The sequence below is a fragment of the Lytechinus pictus genome, chromosome 13 (genome assembly GCF_037042905.1).
Source record: "Lytechinus pictus isolate F3 Inbred chromosome 13, Lp3.0, whole genome shotgun sequence".
NCBI classification, from domain to species: domain Eukaryota; kingdom Metazoa; phylum Echinodermata; class Echinoidea; order Temnopleuroida; family Toxopneustidae; genus Lytechinus; species Lytechinus pictus.
In genome coordinates this window covers 2,980,054-2,992,296 of record NC_087257.1, presented here as the reverse complement: position 1 = coordinate 2,992,296, position 12,243 = coordinate 2,980,054, and the positions used below count along the sequence as shown (strand labels likewise).

At 37.1% G+C, this 12,243-nt stretch overlaps 1 protein-coding gene across 1 annotated transcript; it reads right to left on the bottom strand.

Annotated features, from left to right (window-relative positions):
- Window positions 1–7,149, bottom strand: LOC135156341 (uncharacterized). The gene is made up of 2 exons (XM_064108490.1): window positions 6,998–7,149; window positions 1–4,114 (listed from the first exon to the last, which is right to left on the bottom strand). Exon 2 carries the CDS (start codon window positions 3,926–3,928, stop codon window positions 2,246–2,248), a length of 1,683 nt encoding a protein of 560 aa, XP_063964560.1. The 5' UTR covers window positions 3,929–4,114; window positions 6,998–7,149; the 3' UTR covers window positions 1–2,245.
- Window positions 7,150–12,243: the final 5,094 nt, after the last annotated feature.

Below are 12,243 nucleotides of genomic sequence, written 5' to 3'. Positions count from 1 at the left end.
ATGGGGAATACCTTTATTGAAAATGAAAACACATACTAAGCACGCAGAGAGGATTTTATATAATATATTGATTTTGAGTGTAACTTGCACCATGCAAAGTCTATGAATTTATGTTGTCGGAGACTAAATGGATCAAGACTGTTGTACAAATAATACACGAAACTGACGAGAACGAGCAATACATCTTTTTTTTTACCAAGATTTAGGCCTATTCAACAGTGTCAACTTTTTCGTCAGGCGCGGATCCATGTTGGGGCACATAAAGGAGCACCCCCCCCTTGCTGTCGTTGGAAGTGAGAATGAAAACAGTGATAGACCTTACCATTTTTTTTCTTTCTTTCTTTCTTTCTTTGCTTGTCATTTTTTGTAGAGAGTGGGAGAGAGACAGACAGACAGATAGAGAGGAAATAGTATATATTTTGGAATAATCATTTTCCCCTCGCTTCTGGGGGAATTGTCACATTCTTTAGGCATTCTTTTTGCCCTCATCTGGAATCATGGATCCGCCCCTCTTCGTATTCCAACACTATTCAAAATACAAAATCGTGCATTTTTTAAACAAGAATTAGTGAATAGTTTCGCAATTGGGAAGATGTCAATGAGCAATGAATATTGATGACGATCATGAAAGTGAAACCGTTTAAAATCTTGGTATCCCACTTTTGGTTTACATAGCTAATGATAACGCAAGCCTTTATGAATTTCTGAACTTGTATAGGACCTATATACAATTCGTAAAAGTTAAAGCAAGATAAAAAGTTAAAAGATCTTTGCAAAAGCGAATTGATTGCTATATCGATTACATATTTCCAACTGATTGAGCGATTACAATATATATTTTAAAAGAAGAAAACAGTGTTAGTTGCCATTAGCAGAACAGCGGACGTTTCGAGAGGCAGTTCGTAAAGTTTTGCGAACAAGAAAGTTTCACCAGCCATGCCTAAAGTCAATCGTTGAAAATTTAATTATTATACCCAAAAATACGTTTATGTTCTTTGCAACAAGCAACTATGCAACTCCATGGTCAGATATTATGTTGTACCTTTTAACCAACGGTACAGTTCGTTTGTTTGTAATAATATTTTATCAAAATTCATGAATATAAACAAACAAATATACAAGTAATAAGAAAGAAAGAATAATAGACAGTAATTGTAGCCTTTAATCTCACTTAAGTTCACAACTTAAGATATCATTGAAATTAATCATCAGACATGTTAAATGCGTAAATGTAATATACCGTATATTCTCTTTACCATGTATACCTTACAAAACTCTCAAATTTTCAAACCGCTTTATCTTTCTTTGATATACTGTAGATACAGAAGATAAATTATTTTCATGCTTGTAAAAGTAAGTTTCAATGAATAAATGTCATCGAAAGTCCTATACTATAGTTATGTTATTTATAGTTTTTGTATTTTACATTTTCACTACTATATAAAGATAACACTGAAATCAATTTTAAAAAGAAAGAAATGCTTCATTTAATCATCACGTGGTAGAGTATAAAGGGTAAAATAATAATGCAGTATGATACAAAATGAACTGTTTAATGAGGAACGCAAGTAGTCATACAAAGGTATAAAATAAATTGAATAATACACGATGAAATGCGATGATCATCCTATTCGGCAGTCATTTTGATTAATTTTAACTGAAACAAAGAAAGTATTCCGGTATAGTTTGGTTTTAAAATTGTTGAAACAATGGAATACTGTTTCGAGTGACGCAGTCCCGACTTGCCTATGCCAGCACGTGAGTCTAGAACAAAACGTCTTCAAGCTTCTCAAGGTAGAATATTGTCAAGCCCATTATCATTGGTAATACTATCAAATTAATACATATCACACTCCTTCTACCTCTTCCTCTTCTTACTTGTATTGGTGTTAACAATTTTTGATGTCGCACACAATACCATGCCATTCACTATCCCTCACAAATATCTAGGTTCCTGGATGTAAGAGCTTAGGTTTGAATATTGTTAAGTATTATGTATAATGATCGACAAAAAAACAAAGTTAAATCATAATCATTCTTCCTAGTGGTTCTCCCAAATTAAACCATACATGTTCAGTAATATCATAATTGTGATACCATCGATCTAAAGGATAAAGCGCTTTTTGAATATGAGAATAGTATCGCCATCACATGCAAGCATATTTCCCGATGACGTCATCGTCACTCGAGACGCGACAATGTGAGCGGATCTCGTAGCCAGTGTGAGTCTAATTGATAAAGGAAATTATGTTACTCTTCTCTTTATTACATCACCCCCACTCGTCACCTGATCAATTACACACGTCTTGTACTCATCATCAGATGTCACGACGTAGAGGTCGTCTGTCATACGATCAACGCACACATTGTAAATGATGTCAGTGTGGGAGATTTCCGTATGATCACCGCCCCTGTTAATGATGCGCACCCTACGATCAAATGGTGTTTTTCGAGTGATGATGTGACCTGATGACAGCACACAGCTCATTCTCATATCCTCTTGACACGTGATCGTATTGATAATGGTAGCATCAGCTAGGTTGATGGCATATATCTTAGGCTGATTCCCCTCGGCTGCGATGATCGTTCCATCCTGATCAGCTTCAACACACACCCATGTACTATCGTGCATTGTGTTCCTTGGTATTGTGACGTCATTGATGTGATTCCACTGTCTGTCGTATACACTGATACATCCAGGTAAACTGCGTCCTCTACAACCTTTGATGTATCTACCACATACCACCGTGCCACCATTCAGCACTGCACAAGTAATAACCCAAGACATTCGATTACCGATGATCACTCTCTGGGTATTTTTACTGTTCAAATCTAATGTGTAGGTATTGCAATGTTCTTCACTAGTCGGTCCATTTGTGATCATCACATGATCTTTACTTATACATCCAACAAGGCGTGGGTATTTGATTGTATCTCTGACATCGATTGTATCAATGAGCTTCCACTCTCCATCATACCCATCAATTCTTCCATCATACTTCTCTCGCCCAACACCCTTCACAAACTTCACACCTGATATAACACGAATCAGTTCTTTCACCTCACCCCCGTTCAGTTGCTCTTTCAGTTTCTCACTCACTGATGCATTCACACGATGTCCATCTTTCACAATACTTATATCGTCTTCAAGAATCTTGTCCAGTGTCTCTTTTGCTTTTTTTCTTGCATTTGTGTCGTCTTGCCATGCTTTTTCAAGCTCTCCAATCTTTATCTCGATCTCTTGAGCGATGTTCTGAATGTCAGCATGAAGAATGCGTTGTTTATCCTTGATTGTTTCTCGTCTTTTCTCTGAATTCGAACGATTTTCTTCATGCCGCTTCTCTCTTTCGTCGTTGTTCTTTTGAATTTTATTCTGGAGCTTTTGAATCTCTTCTTGAAGTTGTTCATTTTTATCATTGATCTCCTGGTCAATTTTATCAGAGTCTTCCCCTTGCCTGGCTCTGTCTCTTTCAATAGCCCTTTCTACTTCGGAACCAACCTCATTCCTAATAGTCTGAAGATGGTCGTCGGCAACTGGTTTAATCTGATGAATCTCATTTCCATAGTCTTGGAATAGCTCTAATTTGTCCACCGTATATTCCTTGAGGATGCTGAGCTTCGCTTTGTTTTCTAGGAGTGCGTCCTTTATACCCTGTTGCTTGCATTGTTGTTGGCGATGATCTATCATAGCGCATGAAACACATAAAGCTTCGCCATGCGTCTTACAATACAAGTCCATGGTTTTATCATGTTTTTCGCAATACAGAGCAAGCCGACCTCTTCTTTCTAATCCGATGCATTCTTTCTTCAAGGCACAGTCATGACAGAGCTTCTTCTTCTCCGTCACAAAGAACGTGACGTCAGTAATTGATTCACAGCCGGCTTCTTCACAAACGACGCCCTCTATTGAGCTGAATTCACATGCCATCGTGATAAGTCACCTCAAACATGTCAAAGGAAAACAACAGATGGTATCTAGTGGAAGTTTTGACTAATAGAAGTCACGACTTACTGAAACCATGGATCATACGAGTAGCATCTATGTCATGTATTGTTGAAACAAGAACATGAGAAGATCAAATCGGCTTGTTGCATGGATGGTGGTATGATAGCACTGTTGAGAAGGAAAAAACAAGTTGAGGAAGACTTTGAATATCTGTAAACCATTTACATTATGGTATTTTTACGGATTGCTAACTGACCATTTTCTGCCTTGTTCTTTCTATCCACATATGTGACGACGTGTTCTTTTTAAACTTGAAGAGGCATATTGCCTGTATTGATATATTTATTTTTCTGTTGCTGATGCTTGCAAACTTTGTATCAAATACCTTTGCAGTTTTATTTATTATTTCGGCTTATCTTCATAGTAGGCCTACTGTAATCAGTGACCAGGGGAGCGTTTCATGAAAGCACTTGTCAGACGTTTTATCCGACATGTCCTGTTTTATCTGACAGTTACCATAGTAACAGTGTTTGTCAGCCAATCAAAATCAAGGAAAGTTGTCAGATCTGACAACTTGTCGGACAGAAATGTTGATGAAACGCTCCCCTGATCATCACAGCAAAAACATGCCTGAACCAAAATGTTTTTACATACGCTATACACATTACGTCTTATATAACTATTATCATCAGAACATTCGTACTATTTATAACAAAATATGCCACTAATTTTTTTCTTTTTGCTACTACCACCAAATATGCCACTAATTGATTTTTTAGACTTTGCTTTCATTTTCTATGAAAACGTTCTCTTCTGTTTCTATAAATGCTCTTTGCTTTCAGAGACTTGGCTATATTACTCAGATTTATTTCGCTAAGATGGGTATAATTTTGTTGGGAGTGGAAGGACAGACGAACGAAGAGAAAGGGTGGCATTTTCTTGTCCTAATAGATTCAGTTGAATTTTGCCAAATCCTTAAATTCACGAACAAGAGATTTGCAATTTCCATATATAGATGAATTGATCACGGTTTGTCTCGGCCATTATTTTATTTCATACCGATTTCCCTTCATCTGTGATGAAAAATATCATGAATATAATTCTCTGGGCTTCCCGATGCGATTCGGGCCTTTTTAAAGTTCCCATCAAATATTGAGGATTGAATTAAATAGGGGGGGGGGGTTTAGAAGTCAAAGTAACTAACTAGCTTGTCTAGCTTGGCTTCTAGCTGACTGGGCTCCCTCTGGGGATGGCAATCCTAGCTTCCATCTTCACGGGCTGTGAAGGGGGACACCCTGTTTTATTCCCAGGAACAAGTAGTTTCGGTCCCTGGCTATAATTGGTTTAGGTTGACTGCCTATTCCATCTAATTGCTATTGTCACATTATTTAATTATGGTTTATTATGTGCCAGTCATAAACATTTCCCCACTTTTCATAATTTTAAGAACAATATGAAAAAATATAAGTAAAAATTATTATCTTCTTCCTAAGGTGTGGGATGAGATAGTAGTATCCTTTTATTACTATTCAATACAATCATGGCAATGGCAATACACATTATATAACTCAAACGAAGATTCTTGCCATCTGATTGGTTGAAAGGTGTTCAATATTTGGTCCACTTTTTACTGCGTGCATTTTGTAATTTTCCATTGCACGGTGACCGTGCATTTTTTATTTTCCCATTGCACGGTACGCGCGCTAGCGCTCCCTCAGTATAATCATGTGTATGTCTACTTATTGTGTATGTGTGTGTGTGTGTGTGTTCGCGCGCATGAAGTTAGCGCAGATCAAACTGACTGTGCGCACTCGACTCAGCTCCATAAAGCAATGCGCGTCACAAACATGAAAGCAAAGGGCTGATGAGCTGTCGATACATGGTGTTATCCACCGACTAGCAATTATCAGAGAAAAATTAGTTGCTGGAAATAGGCCAACCTAATCTTTATCTTTTTATTCCTTTTTTTTACATTTTTAAAAACTTTGTAACTTATATGAGTTATATAAAACAAATAATGAATGTAAATATTTGTGCAATGGAAAGAATATTTACATTCGATGAAAGATTAAAAGTTCCATTCAACTCGGCTAACGCCTCGTTGAATGGAACTTTACATCTTTCATCTCATGAAAATATTCTTCCCATTGCACGCATACACATTCATTATTTGTATATTATACAACTCATACAAAGTTTCTTGTAATTTGATTGGTTGAAAGCCATTCAATATTTGATCCATTTTGTGCTGCATGCAAATTTTATTTTCCATTGCACGGCGACCGTGCATTTTGTATTTTTCCATTGCACGGTTGAGCTCTCTCCTTGAGTGTGTACCACTAAGCATGTGTGTATACGTACATTTTGTATGTGTGTGTTTGTGCGCATCGAAGTAAGCGCATCAACAAGGCTGGCTGTGCGCACTGAGATTCATGAATCAAAGTGCGTCACAAATACCGTGTTTACACTTAATCGGCAATTGGTTCTGAACCAAATGCCGATGCAGAATCGGCATTTGGATTGCGTTTACACGTTGTTACAGCTCGCGGTTCAGAACCGCGAGCCGATTCAAATGCCGATTAAGTGTAAACACGGTAAACATAACACAAACAATTAACTGCTTTCATAATACGGGAAAACAAAAATATTTTCAGAGAAAAGGAAGTGTCAGACAAAGGTAAAATATGTTTTAATTCCATCTGCTTTTGTTGGTTTTTTCTTATCTAATGTCAAATTACAAAATCTAGAAAATTCGTCGTATAAACCAAATGATGCATGCTTTCATTTGTCCATTATGCGACCTATCCACTCTCGTTGAGGCTGTGTTCACCCCATTGCACTCAGTCTAACGGCTTCGTGCAGTGGATTGAACAGAGCCTCAACTCGCGTGAGGATAGATCGCCTAATGAACTCAAGTGCATGCATCATTTGTATAATAGCAGAGAGAGCCTAAACATGCTCAAACTGGTTTTACAATTATATGTTCTTCATCATGTTCATAAAGGCCTTTTGTACACATTAATTACACCAATGATAAAGATTTTGTCTTACCTTTGTATGATAAATTCAATCTAAAATGGTGACCAATTAGACCGTCCAACAACTGTCAAAAGATCAATGAGGCTTGTAAAACTCAGATACTTGACAACATGGCGCACTAGCTTTACCAATCCAGCCGTGCGTCCGGAGTTTGACTTAAATTTGCTGACAATTCATTTAGCTACGTACAATCTTATGAATGTCAAAGGTGTATGTACATAACTGTTTACGTGTCAATAGCATCGTATATCAAATATGATTTAAATATTGATGCAGATATCAGAAGCCCTTTGAACAGTGTGGTAACTATGGCAAATATGGAGTAAAAGTAGGAAGGGGTGGGGCTATTTTGTCAATATTGATAAATTTCCGGACAAGAAATCTGTAAAATGCATGTACATATCTAAGGAAATCAGTACCCAACCAAACCCCCCCCCCAAAAAAAAAAAAAGATTATTAATAAATTGAATAAAAAATAATAATAAATGATAATGATAATAGAATAACAATAGAATAACAATAGAAATAATAAATGACAATACTGATGATGATGATGATGATGATGATTAATCAATAATTATCTTAATGATTGCTAATGATGATAATACTAATTGTCACGTTGAAAATGCGATATCTTTGATTTAAATGGCTAAAATCTATTAATTACTTTTACAAAAGTGTAAGTTGAATCAAAGTCAGTGAGAGAGAGGGAGAGAGAAAGTTATCTATTGAGTGTGCCATTGATGGTGAGGAGTATATTCAGCTGTGCAAGACATAACTGTCTTGGCCTAGCATTGTGTCTTTTGAATAGGAGGCATAGCAATGCATCTATTTGGGTTTTATACATCGTATGTGAATTGCTAGTGTACAGAGAGTGGACACCTCAACTTGAACGCCATGAGGAAAGGAGAGTTGGTTCTGGCTGCTCTGAAAACACAGTTGAAGATAATTTGTCTTTTTTCTTGAACTTGCTAATATTATGCAAGAACTACTTATTTTTCTAATCCAAATGCAGAAGAGTTAGCCTCAGGCACGGTTACATCAGTGTAAATACTTAACAATTTTTCAAGCCTGTGAAACTCAAGCCATCGATGGCACGTGATCTTTGAACTTTGGATGAAATACATGATCTGGATGACTGAGTTGGCGGTTTGAACTACATCGAATTCAAGTCACCCGCACGGCAGTTCCAAACCTTCGATTTAAAGGCAGACTGTCATCAATCGTTGAACTGGTGATCTGTATCACAAAACCAGATAATGCTTGAAATGAAACTGTTATACAGAAAAAAGATGTCAATTTTATGAAGAAAACCTGAACTGAGACGTTATAACTCTGTTTCGATTGTCAGTTAAGACAATATTTTTAATGTTTTTTTCGTCGATGTTTTCATTGTTGAAGGGCGAGTGGCCCAGGCCAGCAGACCTATGTATTCGAGTTCGTGCACTGAACAAATTGTAGAAGTTGATTGTAGGAGTTAAAACTCGACACAGTTCTGGTGTCCGTTTCAACTCGTTTAACCGGTGTAGAGAGCTCATTATATTCGAATTGAGAGTTGACTGACAATCTAAACATTCCTATAAGTACAAGACTTATATGCCAAATGGTGAAGGATAGATAGGCTAATTCAGGGCCTAATCCCATCATTGTTGGAGTGAGGTATATGTATGGATAGTGAGACAATATATTCACTTAATGCTAATTGTGCTAAATAAACACTGATGATTGTTCTTTATGCTTAATGGCACGTGTTGAATATTTATCATTTGAGTCTCCATGTGACACTAATAACGATTTTATTCACCAAAGGTAACCTCTTAAGTTAAAAAAATGCTCTACCAGCGGGGTCTGCATAACATATGTTATTATTACCCTTCTCCAATACAAATGCTGAGCGCCTAGCATGAAGGGAAAAGGTCCCATATTTTTTGTGTCGCCTGCATAGCAGAGTGAGACTTTAGGCGCCGCTTTTCCGATGGCGGCGACGGCATTGGCGGCATCGTCAACATTGAAAACTTAACCCGGGTTAAGTTTTTGAAAAATCATCACAACGTAGAAATAAGGTCAATCAAGGATTACTGAATAGCCTGCAAGAGTTTCAGGTCACATAACCTAGATCAAAATTTATTTAGGGTCAATGATGAACTTCATAGACCATGTCGAGGAATCAACAATGAAATCTTAACCCAGGTTAAGTTTTGAAATTTCGTCATAACTTTGAAGGTATATGGATCTAGCTCATGAAACTTGCACACAAATTTAATCAGGTATCAATAAATAGCCAGCCTAAGTTTCGGGTCACATAACCAAGATCAGAGGTAATTTAAGGTCTATGATCTTTGGACATGCTGGGGGTATTTGTTGAATGACCATCATAACTTTGAAAGTTTATTGATTCTAGTTTATGAAACGTGGCTATAAGAGTAATCAAGTATCACTGATCGTCTTGCACGAGTCTGAGATCGCATGATCAAGGTCAAAGGTCATTCAGGGTCAATGAACATAAAATTTTATAATCATAATTTAAATGGTGTTTTTGTGAGAAAAAAAAATTCAGTAGTTGTTTTCAAAGTCAGCACTGCTGCTATATTTTGAATCGCGTGTTGCAGGCAAAGACTGCACTTGTTCCACTTGCAGCGTGTCTTTGGTATGATTCGGTTTTGGTATGATTCGGTTAGGGATCGAACCCACGACTTCCCGTTCATGAGACGGGCGATCTACTATGCCCAGTTAAAGATGAAATCCAGGGCGGCTGGAAAGTAAATAAATATAAGGGTAGGGGAGCAACAATACTGAAAATCTAACAGCATTTTTATTACCAGACTTTGGATGTGATAAAGTTATACAATCCAAATATTTGTTTGTATTCTTCAGCATTCCATTTCGTTTTCCCTTTTATCATTCTATTGGAAGAACCTATCATTACACGTGAAGAGGGCTTGCAGTGTTGACGAACATGGCCGTTGGCAGCAAGGGGGCTAGGGGACAGTTACCCCCCCCCCCCATCCAAATTTCTCTACTGAGAATTTTTCACAAAAGTGTGCACGATATCCTTCAATTATTTAACTATAGAAAATGCAAAATCACTCCATGCCAAGCTTTGTCGCTTCGCTTTATCACTTTCGAGTTTATGTTACCTTTTTAGAGGGGCGTCTTGCCTCCACCCTCCAAGAAAAAATGACTATGTGTACAGACGGCCCTGTTGACGACGAAGGCACAAAATCTTGTGTATGCAAAGAAAGATTATTATCAAGATAAAGGCTGATCTTGCTTCGAGCGATTAAACCTGAAGATTTAACGGGCCATAGCAGTGGCGTACCCCGGATTTTCCAAAAGGGGGGGGGGTAAAGTTTTTGGAGGATATTTCGTCCGCGAAAAAATTTGACGAGCAAAAAAAAAAAAAATGATCTTCAACCACAAATAACGGATTTCGTAACAGAAAAGAAATTGGCAAGCAAAATAAAAAAAAAGGTCTTCAACCGCAAATAAAGGATTTCGTACCAGAAAAAAATTTGACAAGCAAAAAAAAAAAAAGGTCTTCATCCACATATAAATGACATTTGCATGAGTTGTGACTCGTCAGGGGGGCAGTCTGCCCCCCTGCCCCCCCCCCCTTAGGTACGCTAGTGGGCCATACTAAATGGTAATCAGGTAATGAGATTAATAAGAGAGCAAATTGATATGTCATACAATTATCAGGATTATATTGTTGCATTCTACGACAATTTGCCCGAGGGTTCGATCGTCAAGTCAATATTATCTATCATTTCTATAATTATGCATGATAAGAGGTGCATGATTTGACATTATATGAAAAGGCCTTGTTTTTCTTCTAGAACGTGTGGAATATCAATTGTTAAGTTATCACGATTCAATCAAGGGCGTCGTTATTATATAAAAATATTGAGAGATATTACATAGTGAGGATGCAAGGAAATAACGGCCCATATTTAAATGTTTAAATGACACCATGATTTAAAGTTGTGGTTTGTCTATGGATAGCCATTTGGGGCACAAATCCATAACAGTACAGTCACATCCAATTTATGAAACTCTTATGACACTCAAATTGTTCACAATTGTCTGGGAATTATAACTTAAAGGTCAAGTCCACCCCAGAAAAATTTTGATTTGAATAAATAGAGAAAAATGAAAAATAGCATAACACTGAAAATTTCCTCAAAATCAGATGTGAAATGAAGAAGTTATGACATTTTAAAATTTCGCCTATTTTTCTCAAAACAGTGATATGCACAATTCAGGGACAGGTAAATGAGACAGTCAATGATGTCCTTCACTCACAATTTCTTTTTTATTATTTTAATTATACAATATTTCAATTTTTACATATTTGACAATAGGGACCTACTTGACTTAACCATATAGTATTAAACAATGCTATTTCCAAAAGTTCAGAGAGGAATTAATCATTGTTTCACTTGACAATGAGGAGAAAAATTAGAATATTTCATATTTCATGTAATAAAATACTAACGAAATCGTGAGTGGATATCGTCATCAGTCACCTCATTTTGCATACCGACCAGGATGTGCATATAATTGTTTTGTGAAATTAAGCAAAACTTAAAAATGTCATAATTTTCTTATTTTACATCCGATTTTGATGAAATTTTCAGTGTTATGCTTGTTTGTTTTTTTCTGATTACCTCCACGCCCGCCGACCCCTCCTTCCCGCCTTCTTCCGTCATTCTTAGGTATTTTGGAAGATATGTTCTTTATCAATATAGGATGCCCACTTTTGTTAAAACACATGACCAGGAAGATGAAATGCACATATAAGAGGCCCTTGGAAGCGGGGGTGCTGCGTGTATTATTCTCCATAGGCATGATAGGAAGCACCCCTAGGTATTTTGGAAGATGTGTAAAATATATATTAAAAAAAAAGACCTTCGTTTTGTAGTGAAGACCTTTTTCCCTTTCTTTTCAAATCTACAGCACCCCCAGTCAAAATATCGTTCCCAGGACCCTGTTGAAGTGGTCCAGTCAGGAATCTTCGAGCAAGAATCTATTTTCCCGAAGCCAAATATAGAGGGAGACATTCAACACTAGACTCGCATCAAAACACTCATCTGGATGGTCCAGACTGGACTCGACTGAAAACAAAAGCAACACCTTTATCTCTCTCTCTCTCTTAATTTATCTCTCTCTAAATTACACACACCCATCCACCCCACTTACCCACCCTCACACACACACATATTGCTACGGCGTCAACCGTGGACGGTTAAAAGAGCTGT